Below are 26,999 nucleotides of genomic sequence, written 5' to 3' on the forward strand. Positions count from 1 at the left end.
AAGCAAACCTAACAGCTGGACACGGTCTGCTGACGAGTCCAAACGCTAACATATAATTTGGTTCAAATCATTTCTGATCGTGAAAATGTTGCATCTCTAAAATTAAATTGCATATGCGAAGTCAATGCACATGTAGGTAATAAACTACACCAGTAGATGGTGTATTTGAATCACGACCAAGGTGCGGTTTTCTCGTTCAGTAGCCTGAGTCTCTTGTTCACTGACTCGCTCACGAACTCGTTCAGTCCTTCAGGTTTCTTGTTCAGGGGTGCGTTTCCCAACATCTGCTAGCAACTTACATGATTGGACTCATTCAGCTGCATGGAATAAATACATTATAAATGTATAAATACACTGAGTAATTAAATGACATGCGTCGAAACATTGCTAAATTCGGCTTAATTAAATAGGGAGCCGAAAGAGCCGGGTCTTATCAATGAACAGCCAAATGATCAGGCTCACTAAAAAGATCCGGAGTTTCCATCACTAAACGAGAAACTCTCGGTCGTTAGTTCACTACAGGTGTATATACAGTAAGTTCCAGGTTTCATTCCCAGCTAATAATATGCTCGTTTACAGTACGCCCTTACATGCCTCACTAGGTATAGTAGAAGAGCGAAGCAGCATTCCTGTCTTATTTATGAGGACAAGCGGAAGAATTAAAAGAACGAATATTTGCAAGGAAAGGAACGTGAGTATATAGTTCCTGTAAGGAACTCGTTCCTTGCGCCGTGAATTCACGCACGCGGCACCAAGCCGAAAGATTGTGGAAGGGTCACATAATTTTGTCTTTGAGGGAAACGATGTGTCGGTGGTCCGGATAATTAATACATCTCACGGTCCATCTAAAACCATATAAAGCCGTGGTTTACAAACTTTAAGGATTCTGTTAAAGTTAAAGAGTTAATAATACTGATTTTTAAAACTTTTTTTTCCTTTTTTTTATATTTAAAACTGTGTTCTAAACGTAAGCTACAAGGCTAAACCGAACGCCACATCATAAATCCATTAGTTGCCTTGCTTTGTATGTTGCCAAGGCCTGCTTCTCCGACAAAGGTCAGGCAACAACCTCTGGTTATTTGTTCGTTATCGTCGATTATGATAATATCGTCAAATCGCAGAAGACTACGTGTTGTATTCATGGACATCGCTTCCGCTCGGTGCGTGTACAGTCGGCATCCCAGTGTCCTGCAGTTTTCCTCCCGCGGTCCACAGACCCTGTGCGCGTGACAGTGTGCATGTGTACGCCCTGTGATTGAATGACGTCCCAGGGAGGTTCTCTCACTGCTCTGTCCTGCCTGGGACAGGCTCCAGGCTCTCCTCACTCTATTCATTAGTAACTGGAAGGTTGGAGCGCTAGGTGTCCCATGACTCTAGTTTCACTTTCGATTCTCCTCAATGGAAAGCGTCCCTGTGAAACGAAACCAGGAAGCTGGTGCATTTTAAATAGGCACTGCGCTCTGTAGCTCTTTAACATAGTTTACTGACTTCAGTTAAACCAGTACAGTGGCAATAAGCTAAAATGTACGAAGACGAAAAAGAAAACCTAAAGAAATTTAGAAATTACATTGTGCAAATAATACGTCCTTCCAACATCAAGGGATTCCTGACGACGTATTTGGAGACAGGTTTGTTAACTTATTATTGCTTTCACTAAGGAAAATGCATTCTGTAACAGAACATATATGCATATAAAAACATTGTATTTCATATATACTAAAGGTCAGAATTAATACTACTGAGTAAACAGAACTGTTAAAGACATTTGTTGAGGAGTGGAGGGCACTATAGCATGCACATAAATGTGCATTGGCTTTTCTGTGGGCTCGCTGTTTTAAACTGGCCCTTCCCTCAGCTACTTCCCTGATTATGGTGCATACACTCACATGCTCAGGGGGCAGTGAACTCTGATAATGTATATTGTGAGCTTTGTGTCTTAAAAATGTACACCTTGTGATCTGCAGCTGTAGTGGAGAGAATTTTGTCAGAGGAAAACAGGTCTGTGACCACAGCTGCAGAATTGCTCCTGGGGAAGATGTGCGACCTTGAAGAGATGGGCTGGTTCCAGGGCTTTCTGGATGCTCTGCTAGAAGGAGGTATGCAAGAACATCTCAAAGAGGAAGAGAGACACACCACATGTAGCATAATAAACACGATATCTCACGTGTTATAAGGACATCTGACATTTTTCATGTGACTTCTGCTCCGTGTGTAGAATCATCTTCCTTTGCCTGTGTGGTTTTGAGTCTTTGAAAACAGTTAGGATGTCAGTTGAATATTGACTAATTCAGATGTTTCCCTGGATTCACATAATGACAGCCTTTCCCTAGGGCCATGAAACATGGACGGGAATGACATTTTGCTTGTTTTTCAGAGTATAATGGCCTTTATAATGCCATCAAAGAGTGGGACTTTAAAGAAATTGAACGAATGAGTACATACAAGAAACTTCTGGAACGGATTGAAGCCTCCTTCACTAAACAAATAAAACCTTGTGAAATCATCACACGTATGACAGACTGCTTTGTGTCCCGGGAAGTCGAGGAAATCAGAGCCGTGAGTAGATACAACTATTGTAATACTGTACAGTAAAATGTTGGAATTTAATGAATTAAAAAAACACTTAGACTAAAGTCTATGTGGACAGTGGTGGCTTGATGGTTAGGGAAGCACATTTGTAATTGAAAGATAGTTGGTTCTAATCCCCAACCAGCAAGACACCACTGAGGTACCCTGAGCAAGGTACCGTACCCAAGCACTGCTCCCCGGGCGCTGAATTAGCTGCCCCCTGCATGTCACAATGTCACATAGATGTTAAATGCAGAGGACACATTTCGTTGTTGTGTGCTGTGGTGTGTCATCTCTAAATGAAATGGTAGATGCATGTTTTTATAGTTGCTCATATTCCTGTTTTCCTGAGACTGATGAACAAAAAGGCCACATTGCAGCCGCTGAGAAGCTGGTGGAGTGTCTCAAAAGGTCAGACAGATCCAACTGTTTCAAGCTGCTGCTGCTGGCTTTGGAGCACTGTGACAACACGGAGCTTCTTCAGCTACTGGATCCAGAGAGAGGTGGCTTGTGCGCCGCACACACACAGCTACTGTCTGCTGTACCCATGCCCTCCACACACGCTGACAGTTACACAGCTACTGTCTGCTGTACTCATGCCCTCCACACACGCTGACAGTTACACAGCTACTGTCTGCTGTACTCATGCCCTCCACACACGCTGACAGTTACACAGCTACTGTCTGCTGTACTCGTGCCCTCCACACACGCTGACAGTTACACAGCTACTGTCTGCTGTACTCGTGCCCTCCACACACGCTGACAGTTACACAGCTACTGTCTGCTGTACTCGTGCCCTCCACACACGCTGACAGTTACACAGCTACTGTCTGCTGTACTCGTGCCCTCCACACACGCTGACAGTTACACAGCTACTGTCTGCTGTACTCGTGCCCTCCACACACGCTGACAGTTACACAGCTACTGTCTGCTGTACTCGTGCCCTCCACACACGCTGACAGTTACACAGCTACTGTCTGCTGTACTCGTGCCCTCCACACACGCTGACAGTTACACAGCTACTGTCTGCTGTACTCGTGCCCTCCACACACGCTGACAGTTACACAGCTACTGTCTGCTGTACTCGTGCCCTCCACACGCTGACAGTTACACAGCTACTGTCTGCTGTACTCGTGCCCTCCACACACGCTGACAGTTACACAGCTACTGTCTGCTGTACTCGTGCCCTCCACACACGCTGACAGTTACACAGCTACTGTCTGCTGTACTCGTGCCCTCCACACACGCTGACAGTTACACAGCTACTGTCTGCTGTACTCGTGCCCTCCACACACGCTGACAGTTACACAGCTACTGTCTGCTGTACTCGTGCCCTCCACACGCTGACAGTTACACAGCTACTGTCTGCTGTACTCGTGCCCTCCACACACGCTGACAGTTACACAGCTACTGTCTGCTGTACTCGTGCCCTCCACACACGCTGACAGTTACACAGCTACTGTCTGCTGTACTCGTGCCCTCCACACACGCTGACAGTTACACAGCTACTGTCTGCTGTACTCGTGCCCTCCACACACGCTGACAGTTACACAGCTACTGTCTGCTGTACTCGTGCCCTCCACACACGCTGACAGTTACACAGCTACTGTCTGCTGTACTCGTGCCCTCCACACGCTGACAGTTACACAGCTACTGTCTGCTGTACTCGTGCCCTCCACACGCTGACAGTTACACAGCTACTGTCTGCTGTACTCGTGCCCTCCACACACGCTGACAGTTACACAGCTACTGTCTGCTGTACTCGTGCCCTCCACACATGCTGACAGTTACACAGCTACTGTCTGCTGTACTTACAGTATGTCCTCCACACACGCTGACAGTTACACAGCTACTGTCTGCTGTACTCGTGCCCTCCACACACGCTGACAGTTACACAGCTACTGTCTGCTGTACTCATGCCCTCCACACACGCTGACAGTTACACAGCTACTGTCTGCTGTACTTACAGTATGTCCTCCACACACGCTGACAGTTACACAGCTACTGTCTGCTGTACTCGTGCCCTCCACACACGCTGACAGTTACACAGCTACTGTCTGCTGTACTTATGCCCTCCACACACGCTGGTAGTTCAGTTCCTCCTACAGTCATGTAAAAAATAACCTCCCTTTAGCAATTATAAACTATATCAGCAGAATTTGCTGTTATAATTGGAAGGCCCAGTGCTCTGTGTACTGTGCTTATGCAGAATGGTTGGATGGGAGAGGTGTCAAAGGGGTAAAATTATCAATAAAACTTGGTAAAGCTTGATTTATGAAGCCGCTATTCTTCATTTTGTGGTCATATTCATTTCCTGTTTTTTTTTACTTGTTTCCCAGAATCTGCAGAAGAAAAAATGGAAATAGATGTGGGAACCACAACAGTCGTGTTCCAGTACAGAGAACAGGCTGAGTGTGCGTCATCCCTGAACAGCGCCAACTGGAACCAAGCACAAGGTATTCCCTGTTTGACACATGAGTCCCTGAATCCAAATATACAAGTTGATGTCTGCACTCCACATGCACTTTACTCCTTGTTGCTGGCAGAAGGCAGCACTGGGCTCGCAGGTGGCGTGACACTGGGGAGGTACAGACTGAGGGAGTATCAGAAGGAACTGGCGATGCCGGCTTTGCAGGGGAGGAACACGCTGATCTGCGGCCCTACAGGTCCCCCCATACTGCTAACGACAGCCAGCAGTACCTCAGCTGGCTTTTCATTACTGCCAAATAACATGCTTTGTTAAAGAGAAAATTCTTGTGTAAATGTTAATGACCCCCTAGAGATAATACACTACATGCACTGAGCAATTTGGTTTCCCTGTCCGTCACTTCAGGCTGCGGAAAGACCCTCGTTGCTCTTGCCATCTGTGAACATCACCTGAGATCTAAATCGGAGGCCAAGATCGTCTTCTTGGCCACCAAGCTGGTTGTGTATGAGCAGCAGCTCAGGCTGTTCCTCGAGTACTTTAACAGCACCGATGCAGGCATCAGGTGAGTCTCACACATGCTCTTTTGATGGATGCCATGTAAGGAGCAGTCGGTTTTTCATCTGCACACCACTCTGTTTATAGAATCAAAGGCGTTTGTGGGGACATGGAGGACCAGGTGTCCATGGATGTCATCGTTGAGGGGAATGACATCATTGTGTTGACGCCTCAGATCCTTCTGAATGCTCTGAATAAGGGGACTGTGCCCTCGCTCTCCGTCTTCACACTGCTTATTTTCGACGAATGTCACAATGCCACCCGGAAGCACCCCTACAACATGCTGATGGGCAGATACCTGGACTCCAAACTTAGCCAGCAGCACCAGACGCTTCCTCAGGTATGTCAGACTTTTATTGTATGAAAGTACGCTGAAGAGAACAAATAAACAAAAACATGTCATCTATGGCCAAGAAATGGTTTTATTGTGTTATTCCTTGCCCTATCATACATAATCAAACTACAACTTCCAATAAATTCAGCTCATTCATTTCACATTTTCTATTGACAGAATTGGAAATTTACAAACTAAAAACAACAATAGCCTTTGTTTCAAAATTCTTCATTAAATGTTCTTTTTCCATATTTCTTAATAACTGAACACAGCCAGTTTGCATGTCGTGTGGATTTCCAGTTTTCTCCCGCAATCCAAAGACATGCCGATAGGACATGGGCGTAATTTGGGGGGGGGGGGATGGGTTGTCAAATCAATAAATCACATTTAAATACATTTTCAGATCGTGGGCCTGACGGCTTCAGTGGGAATTGGCACTTTCAGGAACTCGCAGGAAGCTGAAATGAACATCTGCCAGTTATGTGCCAACCTGGACACGAGGATCATCTCAACTGTCAACAACAACAAAGAAGAACTTCAGTCGTTCGTTCACATTCCTGAGAAAGGTAGAGGCACACTTACAAAAACGAGCATCGGATCTCCAGCCTGCACTGACCTGGATAACTGACAGGCCTTTCTTTACATTCTAGATTTTTCTGAAGTCGAAAAACTTGCCAATGATGAGTTTGTGTCCATTATCCGCAATATCATGGTCTACATTGAGAGTCAGGCCAGGCGCTGGTATGACATAGGTAGGGTTTCGGGCAGCCTGGGATCCTGTGTGAAGCTGAGCTTGTTCTGCACTAAGAAACAGCACCGTGACATGACTCTCTCACTACAGGGTCCCTGTCCAACCTGCAGACCTCTGAACATGGCACACAGAAGTATGAGCAATGGATCGTGGACATCCAGAAGAAGTGCAAGGTCCTGCAGCTGGAGGACAAGGAAGAGGAGAGCAGGGTGTGCCGGGCGCTCTTCAACTACATGGGGCACCTGCGGGTGAGAAGCCCCCCCCACGCTGACCCACCTCACTCTGACATCCCGCTAGAACATCCCTCTTTGAGGAGACGTTGTTTTGTCTGTCCTCTTTTTCAGAAATACAACGATGCCCTCATCATCAACGAAGACGCCAGGACTAAGGATGCCTTGAACTACCTGGAGGATTTCATCAAACAAGTCAAAGACGCGGGATTTGATGAGATTGAGCAAGAATTAACTGCCCGTTTTGAGGGTACATTTAAAATGTCAGAACAGGAATTACCCTGAAATTGGCAACATGAGTTTGTGTTTTGGTAGAAGAAACACAAGGTCATGCATGAGTGTGATAAGCGTGGATGTCAGTGTCAAGGACAGCATCACTCTGCCACAGGGATCAGGGTGAGGATGCTCAGTGGAGCCTGAAAAGCCATGGTCCATGTCCTATCTGCCTTGCAGAAGAGCACCACCTCTTGGCCATGCTGAGTCAGCGCAGAGACAGGGATAATCCCAAGCTGACCAGGCTGAAGTTCATCCTGGATGAGCAGTACACACAGGACGAGGAGACCCGCACCTTGCTATTCGTCAGGACCAGGGCTCTGACCGAGGTGGGGCTGTGAGAGTGTGGGGTGGGGCTGTGAGAGCGTGGGGCTGTGAGAGCGTGGGGTGGGGCTGTGAGAGCGTGGGGCTGTGAGAGCGTGGGGTGGGGCTGTGAGAGCGTGGGGTGGGGCTGTGAGAGCCCAGGGTGGGGCTGTGAGAGCCCGAGGTGGGGAGGGAGTGTTTTTTTTCTAGATAAGTACATTTGTGCTGTGTTCCATTTACCTTGAAGGTTGAAAGTCGGTGCTGGGAATTACATCACACCCGAGGTAACTGCGTTCCAGTACAAGTTGGAAAGCCATTTATCAGTACCAGTTCTGGGTACAGACGTGGAAAAATTTGTTGATACCCTTACAGCTCATTGAAACAATGCTTAATTTCTCCTAAAAAGTGATTCAAAAGTGTATACCTGCATGTGTATACCTGCATGTGTATACCTGCATGCCTTTGGTATGTGATAGAGTAAATTTGTTGGTACCCCTAAAGAGACTATTTATCCTTGCATTATAGTTATTTTTCAAACTAAGTGTTTAACCTTAATCAGTATCACAGGTGCCAAAAACATTGTACTTTTCTTTAATGGTCCTTCATGAACCCAGATCTTACTCCTATTGAACATCTATGGAAAGATCTTAAAATTGCAGTGTGGAGACACCACCCTGCAAACCTAAGATAACTTGAGCAGTTTGCTCAGGAACGGTGAGCCACACTACCGGTTGGCTAATGCAGACGTGTCATTGTGAAGTACAGTGATCGCTCGTTGCCAGTGATTGCTGCAAAAGTTGGTGCCACAAAATATTTGTGAATGTAATAAACAATAAGGGATGTTGTTAAACTTTTGTCAGTTTCAAGTTATTTCAGAGATAGTTGGGTTTTTGTTTTTTTGTGGTACCAACAAATTTGTCCACGTCTGTAGGTTCACTGTTAGCTATTGTTAGCATTACGAATTGATAACAAATTATGTGGTATTTTGCGCATAAAAATACTGTAACAACATGTCCACAGGTAGCGGTTGGACTGTATCGTGTGTATGGTCCATTTAATGAGCCATAAATTAGGCGTAAATGCTAATTAACAGCATATAACTACTTTCACTTCTGTTGATAAAGGGCAGCCATCTTGAATTCTGAGGTCAGGTTGCAGAGGTTCCTACAATTTTCCTCCGAGTCAGAATTCCGACTAGGAACTTGGAAATTCCAACTTTCAAGTTCAAATGGAACACAGCATTAGCAATGATGACGGATCTTACCTATTTGGTATTTTTACTCACCCATGAATTTCATTTTTTTAGGCACTGAAAAACTGGATTGAGGAAACGGACTCCTTAAGATTCCTGAAGCCTACAGTTTTGATGGGCAGCTCAGGTTCTGGTGTGTAGGACCTTGACTCGTGTATCAAATGGGCTTCACTCATGTTGTTGGTCACAGGTTTTATACTGTGATCTATTTTTTATAATAATTCACACTAAGATCCTCTGTTACAGTCACACTACAAACTGTGACCTCCTCCCATTGCTTTCCTGAGCAGGAATGACACAGACATACAAGAAGGGCATCCTGCAGTCCTTTAAAAAACCGAGCGACCAAAGTAAAATCCTCATTGCCACCTCCGTGGCCGATGAAGGTGTCGACATTCCTCAGTGCAACCTCGTCTTGATGTACGAGTACATTGGAAACATGATCAAGACCGTCCAAGTCCGAGGTGAGTGCTGCTTGGGGAACCAGGGCTCCAAGCCTGCTGGGCCTCTCAGCACACTGTGGCTGGGCTCTGATGGTTTGAACAGCTAAAATTCTGCCTCATGTGTCACCCGCATATCCAGTGCTAACGTTTAATTCCAGGGCGCGGCCGAGCAAAAGGCAGCAAGTGCATCCTCATTTCCAGCAGAAAGGAGCGGATCGAGAAGGAACGACAGAACATGCTTCAGGAGAAGATGGTGGAAAAGGCTGTGGCTAGACTGCAGACTTCCCAGGAGCACATGCTACAGACGGTACTGGGCTCTTACTGCGTCTCACAGAATTCAGTTCTTACAGAAACCAGCACGGCTGGGTGTGGACAGGGGGCATGGGGTCCCGGGGTTAGTTCAGATGAGATCTCGACTTTCTGTGCCAATAATCAGTACAGAAGATGAATTCCTCACCCCAGGGCTCCATGCCGACCAAGTATCCACACGCTGACGTCTCTCTTAATTTTCTAGCTTTTGCTGTTGCTAAACTCCTCTCCACCCTGATATACCTGGACTTGCTCTGCCTTCAGCATGAAGCAGAGATGCCGGGTTCCTCTTGTGGATTCAGCTGAAGTTAATACACTTTCCCTTTCACCTGATGTCCCTCAGATCGAGAGCTTACAGAAGTCTGATAAGACCACACGGGATTATGAGAAATCAGCTCCTGTCAACCCCAGAACAGAGGAAAACCACAAGCTTCTCTGTGCAAAGTGCAAGAAGTTTGCATGTTTTTCTGATGACCTGAGAGTGTTGAAGGTACGTGCACTGCACTAGCATCCGTGAGGCAGATGAACTTAACTGTGATTTCTCTCCTGGCCATGGGATTGAAATCCACAACTTTCCAGAAACGGGCACAGATCCATAATCTAATTCTTTTTCGGTTCTGTGGCTGGGCAAATGGTCTTTGTCGTTGCCATGTAATAATATCATGTGTCAGCTTGGTGTTCTGTAGCTGGCCGTGTGGTCTGTGTCATCCCTGTGTGATGATGTCACATGTCAGTTTAGTGTTCTGTTGCTGGAGGTGTGGTCTGTTTCTTTCCCATGCAGTGATGTCACGTGTCAGTTTAGTGTTCTGTTGCTGGAAGTATGGTCTGTGTCTTCCGCATGTGATGATGTCACATGTCAGTTTAGTGTTCTGTTGCTGGAAGTGTGGTCTGTGTCTTCCCCATGTGGTGATGTCACATGTCAGTTTAGTGTTCTGTTGCTGGAAGTGTGGTCTGTGTCTTTCCTATGCAGTGATGTCACGTGTCAGTTTAGTGTTCTGTTGCTGGAAGTGTGGTCTGTATCTTCCCCATGTGGTGATGTCACATGTCAGTTTAGTGTTCTGTTGCTGGAAGTGTGGTCTGTGTCTTCCCCATGTGGTGATGTCACATGTCAGTTTAGTGTTCTGTTGTTGGAAGTGTGGTCTGTGTCTTCCCCATGTGATGATGTCACATGTCAGTTTAGTGTTCTGTTGCTGGAAGTGTGGTCTGTCCCTTCCCCATGTGGTGATGTCACATGTCAGTTTAGTGTTCTGTTGTTGGAAGTGTGGTCTGTGTCTTCCCCATGTGGTGGTGTCACATGTCAGTTTAGTGTTCTGTTGCTGGAAGTGTGGTCTGTGTCTTCCCCATGTGGTGATGTCAAGTGTCAGTTTAGTGTTCTGTTGCTGGAAGTGTGGTCTGTGTCTTCCCCATGTGGTGATGTCACATGTCAGTTTAGTGTTCTGTTGCTGGAAGTGTGGTCTGTGTCTTCCCCATGTGGTGATGTCACATGTCAGTTTAGTGTTCTGTTGTTGGAAGTGTGGTCTGTGTCTTCCCCATGTGGTGATGTCACATGTCAGTTTAGTGTTCTGTTGCTGGAAGTGTGGTCTGTGTCTTCCCCATGTGGTGGTGTCTTCCTCATGTTTCCTATGTGGAGGCTTTTGTTAGCCATGATTATGGATGTAAATTCTGGGAATTTTCAGAGGAGGAAGTTGTCCATACAAGTCGCTGTCCGCTTTAGCTGAAGTGTCAGATGGGTGTGGGTTATGATCAAAGAGCCTCAGGTTTGCCTGAATTGCTGTTTGTACATTTGTGAGCCTTATGCAGACTTTTGTGTGCGTATTGCCAAAGAGAGACCAGCTGACCTCATAGTCAGCTGATGTTGGGAGGATTTGTAAGGTTATTGCTACCTACAGGCCTTTGGATGAGCAAAGATTTTTCGACCAGGTTTATGCTGAGTTAAATCACAGAATAAACTTTACCCAAACTTCATTCACATCAGATAGCTAGGAAGACTGGTAGCTAGCTTGCCGGCTAACTAGCTAAATGATTTTACCTCCTTCATTAGCTTGTTTGATTACTTGAGGGGTAGCTGATTACCTTTCAGAACATTGTATGTCCATGTTTACAGTTTAATATGTATTTCATATGAGTGGTAAAAAGTAAAAACCGAAAATGGCTACAAAACTGCATTCTCCAAAATGACCCCCAATAGGCAAATTCCCAAAATACTCCATGTTGAACTTCCCATGGAAAGTTTCCATGGAAACTCACCAAAGATTTTCTAGCCCTTTCCAGCATTGGCTGTGAAGGCGTCTGATCCACGAACGCTGTTTTCTCAGGAATCGCAGCACATAGTTCTGGACAAAAGCATCTTCGAGCGCTCCATCGCAAGCCCGCACCCACGGCCCAGGAAGTACATGGGCATCATGAAAGAGAAGAAGCTCTTCTGCGCCAACTGCCATGAAGACTGGGGAATAGTCGCCTCGTACCGTCACCTGCAGAACCTGCCTCTGCTCAAGATCGAGAGCTTTGTGGTGGAGAGCTGTGTCACCCAACAGCAGAGATACTTTGGGAAGTGGAAGGAGGTCACCTTTGTCATCAAGCCTTTCATTGTGGAGGAGTGCCTGTAAGGCTGAGCACACGCCCCACTACTGCCCCCCAGAGGCGTGCCCATGCACAGCACAATGTCAGACATTCAGTAAACAAAGAATGTGTCATCAATGCACTCATTCCATTCTATTGTGTACATGTTGAAGATAAAGTAATATTTACTCAGCTGATGTTGGGCCAATTGTGGGTTTTAGACAGATGATGGAACACCCCCCCCCCCCCCCCCCCCTGTAATTCATGGTATTTTCAAATAGCTCCCTGTAACTGTCCTGGTTTAAGCTGTTTTATTTTTAGGGATTAGGGTAAGTGATATAAGGTTTAAAGGGATCTAGTTAAGTGTGGTGGTGTAACAGGCCGTAATTGATCCACGATGAGTGTGGATCCCTCGTGTGTGAACCAGGGATTAACTGTAAAGTGGGTGCATGTCTAATTACAGCTTCTGTTTTTCTTGTTATCTCAAGAAAATTACTTTGGCTATTTCTTAAGGTATACTAAGGGAGAACAGGAGACTCTCACGGTGGCTCTTTCACCATTGTTCTCTCACCATTACTCTCTCATGGTGGCTCTCACCATGGCTCTCTCACCATTACTCTCTCGTGGTGGCTCTCTCACCATTACTCTCTCGTGGTGGCTCTCTCACCATTGCTCTCTCATGGTGGCTCTCTCACTATTGCTCTCTTACCGTGGCTCTCTCATGGTGGCTCTCTTGCCATGGCTCTCTCATGGTGGCTCTTTCACCATTGCTCTCTCGCCGTGGCTCTCTCAAAGTGACTCTCTCGCAGTGGCTGTCTCGCCATCGCTTCCTGACTGTGGCTCTCTCACAGTAGCTCTCACACCATGGTTCTCTCACCATGGATCTCTCACAGTGGCTGTCTCGCCACCATGACAAGCCATGACTTTGATGACAAGCAAAAAACATGTTGCATGTTGCTAAGTCAACATTGATGCCGGCTCAGGATTGGAGGGCTCAATAGCCTGCTTTCACTATGCCGTAATTGGTTTGGGATGACCTTTGATGTGGCTGACCCTCCCCATGAACGTGCAAACAGAGTGGAACGGAGTGATGTATCACCATGGGATACCAGTGTGCATACTGCCACCACCTACTGTATGGAGTGATGCATCACCATGGGATACGAGTGTGCATACTGCCACCACCTACTGTATGGAGTGATGCATCACCATGGGATACCAGTGTGCATACTGCTACCACCTACTGTACGGAGTGATGCATCACCATGGGATACGAGTGTGCATACTGCCACCACCTACTGTATGGAGTGATGCATCACCATGGGATACCAGTGTGCATACTGCTACCACCTACTGTACGGAGTGATGCATCACCATGGGATACCAGTGTGCATACTGCTACCACCTACTGTACGGAGTGATGCATCACCATGGCATACCAGTGTGCATACTGCTACCACCTACTGTACGGAGTGATGCATCACCATGGGATACCAGTGTGCATACTGCTACCACCTACTGTACGGAGTGATGCATCACCATGGCATACCAGTGTGCATACTGCTACCACCTACTGTACGGAGTGATGCATCACCATGGGATACCAGTGTGCATACTGCTACCACCTACTGTACGGAGTGATGCATCACCATGGGATACCAGTGTGCATACTGCTACCACCTACTGTACGGAGTGATGCATCACCATGGGATACCAGTGTGCATACTGCTACCACCTACTGTACGGAGTGATGCATCACCATGGGATACGAGTGTGCATACTGCTACCACCTACTGTACGGAGTGATGCATCACCATGGGATACGAGTGTGCATACTGCTACCACCTACTGTACGGAGTGATGCATCACCATGGCATACCAGTGTGCATACTGCTACCACCTACTGTACGGAGTGATGCATCACCATGGCATACCAGTGTGCATACTGCTACCACCTACTGTATGGAGTGATGTTCAACACACCTCTCCCAGCAGGCCACACCCATAAAGCCACAACGGGTGAGGCTCTTTTCTCCCACCAGAACTTTCTTGCTATGTTGACATCGTGAGGAAAAAAAAATGTCATTAGACCTGTGGTGATAATTGCATTTTGCACAATATATGGACAAAACCTGCATAATTTTCTCTGACCATGATATTGACAAATTGTGTTTACATGAGAATGAATGCCACCAGCATTCTAACCAGTCGTGCTGCTTCTGCCTTGTCTGCTCTCAGGCGTGGCTCAGGGTTGATTCAATCTTCATGTGAAAGTATGTGTATCGCGGCGTAGTACCAGACCGTCCACGGAACTGAATGTTCATTCTTCTAGCTCCAATACAACAGGCAAAGCTGCTCTTTTAGTCACGTTTATGAAGTGTGGTATGAATGCTATAAGAACTGATTGCACTATGTACTGACTATGCAAGTTTCTAATCATTAACAAAAACATTTCCATAAATTGAAATGTTACAAAAATAAAAACTACAACCAAATGACAATTATACATTTTGGTTCCAAAACTAACTAAGATGAAATAAAAATAAATGTCAAATACTTCCTCTTACCATTTACCAGCTTAGCTAAAGTAATGATTTGTTTATCTTTAAGTCTCTCGTGCAATGAACCTGAACCATATAAACAGCTAATGGCACTACACTGTGACCTCATTTGAGAGTTATGCTTCGTTCTGTTGTGTCCTTCTCCCGTTTGTGCTTAAATCAGCTGCTGCCTGATAGCGATGTTCTCAGGGAATGTGCTGCATGCCCAGAATGATGGCTGGGAGACAGGATGTGTGTTGTTTGCTGGTGAATATCTTAAGATGCAACGTGAGGTATGATTTTTCACTAGTGACCGTCAATGGAATTTGCTCTGTAACCATGTTTGGTTTGAAAGCCGTCTTGTGTCGGACTGACAGAAGCAGCAGTTACTGGGGAATCTGAAGAAAGGTGAATGGATGGATGGATGGATGGATAGAAGAGAGCCACAGGGTTCAGTGATGCACTGAAAGATCAGGGAAACACAGATATGTGCAGGTGATGTGTGACACACCTGACTGCTGAAGCTCCTTTGGTCAGGAGTACCTGGGGAATAACAGAGAAGCTTTAGGAAGAACCAGATGGCCTGGGACAGGATCAGGATGGGCTTTCAGGCCCCGGACAGGACCGGGGTGGGGAGGGGTGCAGCGTTTCAGGCTGAGTGGCTTTAAGGCTGGGGCCACAACAGCCTGATTGTACAGCCCTAACCACACTCATTGTCCCATCGCACCGTAATGCAGGCTGTAGGAGATGCAGTGTTCAAAATTCAATTAACTATAATTCCTTCATGCTGCACATACCTTTCTGAGAAAGGATTACTGCTTTGGGGAAAGGCCCTTTGCGTTTTTACGTTTATGGCGGTTCTCTAAAACTAGTCTAAAAATCAACTTGTACCACATGTACAGCTTAGAGTTTTAAAAAGTTTAAGAATTACAAACAACTTTCGTGTTAAATCAACAAAAAATGGCTCCTGGGAACATGAGAACTTGGACTGAAACACAACACAGTACATGTGAGGCACGACCTGTTTGTAGTGTTATCCATGCTATCCTGTCACAGGACATAGTACTATTCACGCAGTAGCTCTCCTCCTGCATGCTGCTCTCAGCCACTTGGATAACAGGAAGGGGAACTACATGCAGATCCTGCTCACTGCCCCGCTTTTAACACAATAATCCCTAACAAACTCATCAGTAAGATCAAGGACAAGATCACCAAGCTGAACTCCACCCGATGCTACTGGGTCATGGATTTCCCGACAGGCAGACCCAAGCTGACCCAAGCCTAGCCCTCCACACAGGAACTCCCCAGGGTTGGGTGCTGAGCCCCCTTCTCCCTGGACACACACGAGCGTGCGGCCATGTTAAGCTCCAACACCATCATCACGTTCACTGACGACACATGATGGGTCAGATGGTCAGTAATGATGAAACAGCCTTCCAGAAGGAGGTGGAGAACCTGGCAAGCTGGAGTCACTGCACACTATTTTACACTGCTGTATACTGCTGTCACTGCACACCATTTTACACTGCCGTATACTGCTGTCACTGCACACCATTTTACACTGCTGTATACTGCTGTCACTGCACACCATTTTACACTGCTGTATACTGCTGTCACTGCACACCATTTTACACTGCTGTATACTGCTGTCACTGCACACCATTTTACACTGCTGTATACTGCTGTCACTGCACACCATTTTACACTGCTGTATACTGCTGTCACTGCACACCATTTTACACTGCTGTATACTGCTGTCACTGCACACCATTTTACACTGCTGATATACTGCTGTCACTGCACACCATTTTACACTGCTGTATACTGCTGTCACTGCACACCATTTTACACTGCTGTATACTGCTGTCACTGCACACCATTTTACACTGCTGATATACTGCTCTCTATTATTGTCTATTTTGCAGTCATTTTATTTTACTCTGATAATTTCTTCTCTTTTTATACTCTTTTGTTTCCTTTGTATTGCATACTTCCTTCAACACAACACAGGAAGCATGACGAAAGGCATTTCACTGCTATGGTCCTATGGCTTCTGTGATCCCAAAAACACAGAGAGAATCGCGGAATCGAGGCGTGAAAAGCGGTATTTACTTATTGGCACGGAATTGTGCGTATTGTGTCGATATTATATTGACATTTTCAACCTACGATTTTTTCACATTTTGCAGTTGTCCAGATAGTGTAAAGTACTCACTCAGAAGGCATAGCCAGAGAGTTTTTAGCAGGACGGACTCTGCCGTAGCCAAATCTGGCCAAATGAGTTCCGTGATGTTGCCTAACCATAAGCCTTGCTCCCACTGCAGGGACTTGGGGCACATCCCAAGCACTGGCGCCACCATGCAGTGGCCAGGGGGGTCCATGGCCCCACTGCTAAATTTGCTGGGCCCCCTCTCATCGGTTGCATATGCATGATATGCTTCTCTGTTCAATTATGCGTTTCAACAAATGCACAGTCAGCAAGAAGCTCTCGATTCACACACTGGGGGGGCTGACAGAAAGCAGCAGCTCAGCAGGTCTCTGGTCATCATCAACAAACGCCGGTCGCACGTGGAGTTAAGGAAGAAGACGACCGGTGAGTGAGTAAGTCATAATTTCTAAAAAGAAGGGTGGAAATGATTTATTCAGTAAACTTTGGCGGCTGGAGTGACGTTTTAGTGCCGAATTTAATTACCTTGCTAACGTTAGCTGGTGCTGGTATACTGTATATGTTGTCAGTTTGCAGACAATGAAGAGAAAGTCTATAGATCTCTCTCTTTACTTTAAGAAGAAAGTTAGTGCAGGAGATCGAGAGCCAAGAGGGGAGCATCCCCCTCTTAATGAAGAGGAGGATGCAGAGGAAGAAGCAGAGGCAGAGCATGATAGATAGACACCGACAGCATCAGTAAGAGATGAAGATGAAGAACATCAGACAGCAGGAGATCAGGGATAGACAGCAACTATGGTTAGAGAGGCGACGCAGGACTCAGCAAAAGCAGGTGTTTGACCTGTTCCTGGACCAACAGGTGAAGTGATGACTGTAAGGAAATGGATCATTAGGCCAGATAGTAGTATCCTCTGTAACATCATTTGGATAAATGTATGGTTAGAGTGTGTTTCCATTAAGTTACAAGTCATGACATAATCACTTCTGCCTTCTGATTTATATTTATTAGTAGTTCAGTTTGATTAGTTTGAATAGAATTGTGTATAGGCAAATAAGTTGTATTGAACATAATTGGAGACTAGTGTGATGTTTTTAAACTTGGTTAAGCTTGTTCCCATATACATAAATTAAAATAGGACTATTGTGGAACTCAAAATGTTAATTGCACTATGTAATTTTAAGTCTATGCACATGTGATCACTGTAACATTAAATGTAACACAAGAAACCAGAGTATATCAGTAGGCCATCCCTTAAATCTTTCTCATAGTTTTCAATTAGCTACATACTACAACAGCATAACAGAATTCCTGAAATTCAGCTCGGTTTTTCGTTTTGTCGTGCCACCCCAAGATTTTCAGTGGCCCCATTTGGCCATCGCTATGAAGAAGTTCTGGCGCTACTCTTCCCAAGCGGCTCTAACGTTTACTCCATTGCGGTGTAGGTACCGGTGATGCACGGGTCCGTTCACGGGCGACCCGAATTCGCCCGGTGCTTTTATTCAACACGACCGCGACTCGGACTACTAAAGAAGAAATGATGCCCGACTCGCTACATACACTTAAACCTATATGCTTAAATTTTATATTAACTCACCAAATGACCCGAATATCCATGCAGAACCTAGAATTAGTTTTTTGTGAGCTGCCGAAACGAAAGGAGCCTTTAAGGACGCAAGAGTGGATACAGGCAATAGAGATAGACGGAGCAACACGTCATGCTGTGAAAAGCAGGAGACTGTCTCCTTAAATGCTAATTTTTCGGTTTGGCACCTTATAAAAACTTATCATTTGAAACAGGTCAAAATAAATCCGAAAAAAATGGAATTTGGAAAAAACAAACAGAAATTAAGAAGATATTAAACGGATTTCATAGGGGACTACACTGCTCAGATGTAGGCTATATGTGACAGGAAAACTTGGACTTTGAACCACGAGAAGACCCCGGCCATTTGAATTCCCCATAGCTTATATGTCCTCATTTGGGACGTTGGGGTGATTATCGTTATTATCATTATTATTCATTTTCATTCTTTAGCTTCTGTGACAGATAGAAATGTCTTTCATTTAACAAACTTTTTTTTAATTTGCCATGTGTGCATAACACAATGACACGAGACTGTCCACTTGTGAAGACAGTGACTCAGGATTTTTGTAAATTGAAGCACGTTTGTTCTGGCATGAAACAGACCGCGTACAGCGACAAGGGCCCATATATGGTAATAGGCTTTGAACCAGAGCCAAAGTCTCCGGCAGACGTTTCCCAGGAGAACGCCGTGCAGCTCATATTGTAAACTACAGTACATTGTAGTTGTCCTTCATTCACCTGAAAGGAGATAACCTAAACCCATCCAGTAAAAACAGGTAAAAACAGGTAAAAACAATCAGCTGATTCTGAAAATTATTTTCAGTTATACCTGTATAATTATACACCAACGTATGCGACGGCATGTATCTGATGTGTCTACATAGAACTAGGCTAATCCTTAACATACTCATGGCAATTTTCTAGTTCATTTTTCCTATGTCGAAAGTCGATAATTACAGTTTTGCATAGAATTTAATGCCGCATTCACTGACATTCGTTACAATGCCTGATTTCTGTACGTGTAGCCGCACATTAAAATAACGAGATAATCACACATTCATTATTTGGTTAAAGCTTTTCTCCCGAACTCACCCCACCCTCGCAACTCCATTTCTGCTATCGTACAAAGTTTTATTCCAGTTGCTTCTCCTTTTTCAGTCTCAGTTTCCTCATTTGTGCTTTAGGCCTGAAGCATTTCCGAGGTCGTCTCAGTCCTCTGTGCTGCGGCCTGTTGTGGACCCCAAAGACCAGAAGCATGTGTCCGTGTATGTGTGTGGCTTTGCATAGATCACATGCGAGGACCAAATTGTCCCCAAAGTGTAGTAAAACCTGAAATTTCCCTACTTTTGGGGACATCTTTTGAGGTCCCCATTTGGATAACCCCAGTTTTATAAAAATCTGTGAATGCAATCAAAAAGGTAAAAATTATTGTAAAAGTCTTGTATTTGGTTTGGTTACTTATGGTTAAGGTTAGGGATGGGTATAGAGGTTAAGGGTGTGGTGATTCGGATTTAGGGTTTTTCCATTTAGATAGGGTCGCCATTTAGATAGGAAGACCAACGTGTGTGTGTGTGCACTGTGTGGGTATGTGTGTATATGCGTGCGTGCACTGTGTGGGTATGTGTGTATATGCGTGTGTGCACTGTGTGGGTATGTGTGTATATGCGTGTGTGCACTGTGTGGGTATGTGTGTATATGCGTGTGTGCACTGTGTGGGTATGTGTGTATATGCGTGTGTGCACTGTGTGGGTATGTGTGTCTCGTCTATATTATTGTTTTATGATTTTTTAAAAGTTTTTAAAGTTTAGGACAAATGCTATTTCATTTCATTGTGTGCTGCATATTTTAAAATGAACATTAAGTGTGTGACTTGACTTGAAAGGCCGAGAACGGCGAGAAATATCAGCGCTGCCTGATTGTGTAAAGTGGGTTAATTCGATTATAGTGGTAGGTAAATAACAGAAACATGGCAAATGAAACAGCGCCGAGCGCTCCCAGTATTCACAGCGTCAACATGCATCTAATTAAAAACACTTCACTTCACGCTTGCGTTTTATTTCAATAATCATGTATGCCAATATTTTATTCTAATAGGCCTTTAACCCAGGTAGGAAGTAGCTGTACAGAAACATAATCAGTGAGAGTACATCCTGTATAAGCTAAACTGTAAGCCATAGGTTACAATAAGGCTACATTAACCCAGAGAAAGCATAAAAACTGTAAATGGGAAAAAAGGAAAGAAATCGTTTATACAAGAAATTTAAGAGTCGTTATAAATCCGCAAAAATCTGCATGCTTCCGGCAAACCCCGGACAATGGGTTTCATGCTTTTTAAAAAGAAACCTCAGTAATTATGAAATGATATTTGCTCTTGACCCGCCACAAAATTGGACCTAATAAATTTAAAAGTGCCGTATAAAAAAAACAAACAAACACAAAAACAAAATACAATGAAGGACTTTTGATACTGCCGCCTCAGTATCGGAACTTTCAGTTGTAAAATATTTCCTACCTAATATTTCGCACCGAAATATTTTAAATTTAAATGTAACCGATTTACGCCGATATAGACTTCACACTTCTAAATTTCACCGATAATAATTTTAACCAAAACCTTATATTTTATTATATGATCAAAACGGAATAACCCTATACTACTACAGGCCTAATTATGATACAGTTTCAGTCATGTTGCTGAGGAACAAGCAGTCCAGTACAAGGTCGGCTGTATTTTTATGCCGTCTTCACTATTCAGTTCCAGTTTGTTGTTTGCTGTTTTTTGGTATTTATCGTTATATGTTTTTAAGTCTGAAGGGAGGCGCGCAACTGGCCCTATTATATATCCTACTTGCACAAACGACAATAAAGCTTTTGAATCCTTTGGTACAAATCGACCTGCCATATTTTCAGCTTTTTCATGCCAAACATACAAGCGCTTTATCTTGTAAAATCAATATCGCCTGAATCGACTAGTTCTGAAAAATGAAACAGTAGGATAAAAGATAAAAAGAGCGCCTATCGTCCGTTTTAACTGATATGGTGTACCGTTAATTTATAAACACTTTGAAAAGCTAAACTTTACCACGAGACTACGCGAATACATTAATTACCTTAGAAGCAGTAAAAGTGGTTAATGTGCTTTTCGATATAAATACTATCTTTCACGTCATATGTGGATTGTATTGCTTAATGAAGGTGTAATTCCAGAAAATCCACTACGTCCCTATACCCGTTTTCCCTGGCGAGATCTATCGGTCGCTGGTCTCCGTAGTCCCGGGCGTCGACTTCAGCTCCGTGCGCCACCAGGACCTTCACGGTGTCAAGGAAGCCTCCTCTGGAGGCGTCGTGCAGCGGCGTGCCGCCGGTGTCGCGGTCCCGGACGCTGGGATCGGCTCCGTACTGGAGGAGCACCCGCGCTACGGCGGTACTTCCCATCATCATGACCTGAACAATCGGTGAGTATTTTAGTATTACAGTACATGTTACCTTAATACGGCGACGAGTATGAATGTTACCTCTATTATTGTCAGTTCTTGTTATTATTATTATGTAATCATTATTATGATTCACTTTAAATATGGTGTACCATTCCACGTCTTTTACTAAAACACTGCCTATTAGTAGACAATTAGGTGGCAAGCTTGCTCATACATATTTTCAGTGCCTAAGACCCTTTAAAGGCTTTTTTGTTTTGTTTTGTTTTTTTGTTTTTTTTTATCAATATGGACTACTACTCAAGTACAATTTCGTTCTAGTAATTTAATAGTAATTTATTAAAGTGATTTATTTATTCATCAAAAAACCAAACTACCCTATAGGATTTTACTAGATTAGGATTTTAAGATCTTTCACAAACCTGTGCAATACCAAGTTAAATCTGTGCAATATTTCTAAAACTTACAATGTGCAATAACCTGCTGTTATATATTAAGTTTCTTATGCACAAAAAGGTATTTTAAATTATTTTATTTTATTGCTTGCAATATTATATTATTTTTGCATTGCAAAGGACTGTACACAATTTTCGTTAAACCTTTGTATAATGACAAATTTTCTGAAAGTTTCTGATTCTGATTTACTAACTAATAATAAAATTAAAAATTGTACACTCCACTCCGTTATGCACCATATAAAACGATAGTGACCAGAATATCTGCTGAACAATTATAGCCCGAAATTGGAACTGCGTGATGGATTTTTTTACATTTAGTTTTGTTAGTTTTATGCTTGCTACAAATTATTTCACAAATCGTAACTGCGGATTTATAATACAAATAAACAAAAATAGAAAAATTTTAATCATATTGCGCTACAATAAGTGACAAATATAGCCTAGCGATGCTGACCTTATTTCTGAAACAGTATTATCACTATAATACAGGGCTTGTATTAATTCTACGTTTTCTTAAAGTTTCTTTAAAACCCTGATTATGTGATGCCGTGAGATTTTCGTGAGTTTATCAAGTTTTAAAAATACCCCAGCAAATATAACATTGTGATACTGGTATTAAATCTTAAACAGCAGTATAATACATAGTGTATGTTGAATATCGAATGGTCGGTTTTTGTAGTCTTTTGAAGAGCTGATTATGTGGTATACGGTTAGACTAAAATAATTATCTAGGAAATGCAGCGTTTATAAAATTATAACGGAACTAATATCATAATATGGATCTTAAGTCTAAAAGTACTATTAGTGTAATAAAAAGTCTGAATTGAATGGTAGGTTTGTAGTTTTTAAGCGCTGATTATGTGATACTGTTAGACCAAAATACCCTGGAAATGCAGAGCATTTGATAACGGAACCAATGCAGTATTATAACATTGGATTTTAAATCTTAAGCAGTAGCCCGTTAGGTGCTGATTATTAGATTATTTGACATGACCACACCACACCACCTCGCATCCAGAAAATGATTTTGGTGGCGATGCTCTGGCGGTCGAGGCACCGACCTGGAGGGCAGTCCGTCCGAACCTATTCACCGCGTTGGCATCGACCCCCGCCTGAAGCAGAGCTTGGACGTTTTCGTGGTTCCCCGTCGCCGCGGCCGATGTCAGCACATCCACCCGATCCATTGTGCTCGACGGCTTCCACTAAAGCTGTGTCCCTGCTGACAGGTACGCAAGCCGCATGACGGCCGGAGACGGCATGTCCAGCCTGTTGGCGGATGCGGGAGGGGCTCGGAACGCTTCTCTCCCCGGCTGTGGATCTGCTCAGACTTGCCCGGTGCGCAGACCGTGACGCGCAGCCTCAGCGAAGCAAACAGGAAGCCGCAAGCGGCCGTGTGATATAGTGGGTTATGAGGCGGAGCGGTCGGGGGAGGGGGGTGGCGATGGTCCCATCTCACAGCCGCCTTCAACCTGCAGGTTTTCGTGTTCTTTGGCCCCTGCCTGCTATTAATTAATAAACCTGTGTTGTTATTCAAACAAAAAGCTGACGTCTTCGACCAAAATTAATGCATTAAAATGTACACACAGATGACCTGCCGCTCATTTTTCTGTCGTCCATTAAAAGATAAATTTAGCCCAAAACAGAGATGCAGTTTTTAAGTTTAACTTCCACCGATAATTCAATATACATTCCGCTAAAGCAAAACAAACATTCAGCTTGCATGTTTCCATGTTTTTTTCTCACAGAATTGTATGACGACATTGTAAGATTAAATGTATTCAAACCAAAATCCCAATAAAAAGGTCGACAGGATTTAAACTGCGCTTTCTAGAAAATAGCCCCATAAAAAACTATAATACAAAGTAAATACACAATCTTGTTGTACAGCCTAATATAACTAAATGCCATCGAAAAGAAATCATTATTCATTTCGATGAAATTAAATATATATATATATATATATATTTAATATTTCATTATATTTTGCATATGAAGCGCATGCTGACATTTTTAATTAATTAACTTGAAATAATACGACCGTTCTGTTAGCATTAGGAACGAATGAAAAGCAAAACATTAATATATCCTGTAAGGTAAACGCGCTCTCTTATACTCGATCGTTAAATGCCTTTTATACGGCTGTCAAACACGCACAGCCACTCTGCACTAAAGTCTGGAAACGTTTCTCCTAAAACTTACGGTAGGTCTCTGTTTATTTTTTATTACATTTATTTGGCATACAGGTGATGCAGATCATATACAACAATCATACTGCTGTCAAGGACACACGGATTCAGTTTTCTGTCGTACTGTTTTTTTTATAAATTATATAGTATAGGCGTATTTCGTATACCAGCCCTATCTGACGAATACAGTGCGCGAATATTATAACCTATAGGCTTGAAATACATTTTGGATTTTAAGATAAAGACATTACAGACACCGCTGGTGCAGCTGATGGTAAGACACCGGCATACCATTTTCAATATTCTGTCATAAGGGCATCATACCAACAGCTATAGTTGGCAATAATCATCACTGTTGTAATAGTAATAACTGTCCTACAGTTACTGCGTCTAAAACAATCTTTACTTTTTTTCATTAATATACAATCATCTTCTCAGTACTTTATTACGAATTAATATAGGCCTATTATTTTTTTTCGATTAAAGGAGTTTTATCCTAAGAAGCAGACATTTTCACTTTCCAACCCACGTCGAACCGGCTATAGCAAATGTGACATTAAAAGGGAAGAGACGGAAATTGCTTTGTCGTTTTGCTTTAAGACGCGCCGCTCACCGTCGAGCATGCAGGGCCGCGGCCCGCTACATCTTTGTTTTTTTCTTCAGAATACGCTCCTTGCATCTGCCACATCTCATAGTCCAGGCTGCCGGCAGTAAATAACAAGGTGAATACTGACACCTGCTTATTGAAATGTCAAGCTCTGGGCATCAGGCACAGAGTGCCCGGGAATTTTATGCCCAATGCCAACTCATTTTGGCTTCTTTCTGGGGGAACCTCGATGAATGATGCCACAATTTAAGTCTTATTGTCGCAATAAATGACATTTTAAAAAGCAAATAAATCATAAATAGCATATTGAACTCTTCAAGCAGTCTGACTTTTTCAGCTCCGCCTGGTCTCTTTCTGACATCATCGTTTGAGAAACTTCCAGTGATGAGCCATAATAAGCCATTAGCAGCCGCCTACCTCGCCCACCCAGCGATTGCACAGCGAATTTGCGGTTTTCGCTATGCAGCACGATTGTGGTTTTAGACTCACTGATTAACATTATCAGGCGTGCTTTTCAGTTCTAAAGTTTGTTTCCGACTAGCTCAATTTTAAACTTGTAAGGTAAACGCGTAAATTTATTTTGTTTCTGACCGGCACAACAGATAAGCGGCTCACAGGGAATTCTCCAGGGTCTCCCGACTGGCCAGTCCGGGCCTGCTGGGCACATGGATACTGCAGAGCCTCGTACACCCATTAAGCAAACACTACATAACTAACAAGCTGCTAATTACTGGACACGGGGTTCAATTTGACAACTAGATATGAAAGGCTGAAAACTGAACGCGAACGGCTGAATTCCAGCATGGGGGATGCGGTGCCCGCTGCGGTCATACATATGCGTCATACCTATACGTAACCGTCCGGGAAGCTGCAGTGAGACGAGCGCTCTGCAAAAGCAAGGAGATCAAGGTGAACCATGAATAGAGCTGTAATGAATTTGTTTTGAACGAATGGTGTGGGTGTGTTTAGCAATCGCACAGCCGTTCAGAAACGAGGCGTTTTTGTTTGCCCAAAATGACCTTCCCCTCTTGGTGAGGAAGGCGGGCTGCGCGTGGGTGCACTGATGGCTGGATGGACGGCGGGCTGCGCGTGGGTGCACTGATGGCTGGATGGACGGCGGAAATCCCCGTGCTCTCCGCATGTTTACGGCACGAAAACGGGAACCAAGCAGTCAGGCATCTGCTTATGAAGCCACTTACATCCATTTGCAGTATAAATGTCAGTTCATTCATTTACTTTTGTTTAATCATGCGTGTAGTTTTAAAATGCATTGTATTCATGTTTTTATACATTTAAATGAATACAGTGAATTCAGAAGAAGTATGCAATTTAAGCTTTGCCCTCGGTCTCGTTTTTTTTTTGTGTAAATGTTAATAATGGTGCGGGGCAAGTGTTTTTCAGGTAATGTGGGGCACTGTTCAAGTGCTTTAAATTAATTAAAAGTATATCATTGAAGCAGTTATTTTGTTCTAATGTATAAAATATAGTGTTTTCTTGATACTTATACACGATCCTCGTGTGTACCACGCCCCCTCATTACCCGCGTGTATTACCCTGATTGTTCCCAGCTGTTTGATGTTAGTTTTGACCTGTTTAGTGTATATCAGTCCACGTCTACCTCTGTTTCCCAGATCAGTCATTGTATGTGTTGTGGTTGTTCATATATATATATATATATATATATATACACTGCCCTGACTCCAGAGTTCATTACCCATTATCACCTGGAACATTGTGTGTGTATATATTAAATAATGCTTATTGTAACCTGTGCCGTTCAAAATAAAAATAAAATGGCATCAAATATGAAGTCAGTGAGAGGTAGGATGCCGAAGGAGAGATGGACACAGTGTAGGTCAACAGCAGAGAGGGGGAGAAAATGCAGCTAAAGAGGGGAAGGGATTAGAATCTCTGCAGTGAGGAGAGAATACAATGGGCAGCCAGTGAGTGCAGGAAGCGCAGGCCTGACTTCCTGCCGTAGTGTGGAACGTGCCCCTCTCCTCTCTGCGAAGGGCTGCA

General features: G+C 43.9%; 2 protein-coding genes across 2 annotated transcripts; one reads left to right on the forward strand and one right to left on the reverse strand.

Annotated features, from left to right (window-relative positions):
* Positions 1–1,057: 1,057 nt before the first annotated feature.
* rigi (RNA sensor RIG-I) lies at positions 1,058–14,500 on the forward strand. The gene is made up of 18 exons (XM_023841797.2): positions 1,058–1,628; positions 1,965–2,096; positions 2,375–2,556; positions 2,921–3,071; positions 4,908–5,024; positions 5,115–5,234; positions 5,402–5,558; positions 5,639–5,891; positions 6,289–6,451; positions 6,536–6,637; positions 6,727–6,884; positions 6,981–7,116; positions 7,320–7,468; positions 8,749–8,827; positions 8,985–9,158; positions 9,296–9,444; positions 9,790–9,936; positions 11,762–14,500. Exons 1-18 carry the CDS (start codon positions 1,523–1,525, stop codon positions 12,050–12,052), a joined length of 2,766 nt encoding a protein of 921 aa, XP_023697565.2. The 5' UTR covers positions 1,058–1,522; the 3' UTR covers positions 12,053–14,500.
* Positions 14,501–20,334: 5,834 nt separating this feature from the next.
* cdkn2a/b (cyclin-dependent kinase inhibitor 2A/B (p15, inhibits CDK4)) lies at positions 20,335–23,600 on the reverse strand. The gene is made up of 2 exons (XM_023841781.2): positions 23,249–23,600; positions 20,335–21,739 (listed from the first exon to the last, which is right to left on the reverse strand). Exons 1-2 carry the CDS (start codon positions 23,369–23,371, stop codon positions 21,482–21,484), a joined length of 381 nt encoding a protein of 126 aa, XP_023697549.2. The 5' UTR covers positions 23,372–23,600; the 3' UTR covers positions 20,335–21,481.
* Positions 23,601–26,999: the final 3,399 nt, after the last annotated feature.

Source organism: Paramormyrops kingsleyae, chromosome 12 (assembly GCF_048594095.1).
Source record: "Paramormyrops kingsleyae isolate MSU_618 chromosome 12, PKINGS_0.4, whole genome shotgun sequence".
Classification (NCBI taxonomy): domain Eukaryota; kingdom Metazoa; phylum Chordata; class Actinopteri; order Osteoglossiformes; family Mormyridae; genus Paramormyrops; species Paramormyrops kingsleyae.

Bases quoted from the DNA above. Each gene is read 5' to 3' on its own strand.
- cdkn2a/b (XM_023841781.2), bottom strand. From the start codon at position 23,371: ATGGATCGGGTGGATGTGCTGACATCGGCCGCGGCGACGGGGAACCAC. The intron at 21,740-23,248 runs GTCGGTGCCTCG...CCGATTGTTCAG, and splicing joins TCGGACGGACTGCCCTCCAG to GTCATGATGATGGGAAGTAC.
- rigi (XM_023841797.2), top strand. From the start codon at position 1,523: ATGTACGAAGACGAAAAAGAAAACCTAAAGAAATTTAGAAATTACATT. The intron at 5,559-5,638 runs GTGAGTCTCACA...CTCTGTTTATAG, and splicing joins AGCACCGATGCAGGCATCAG to AATCAAAGGCGTTTGTGGGG. The intron at 9,159-9,295 runs GTGAGTGCTGCT...GTTTAATTCCAG, and splicing joins CAAGACCGTCCAAGTCCGAG to GGCGCGGCCGAGCAAAAGGC.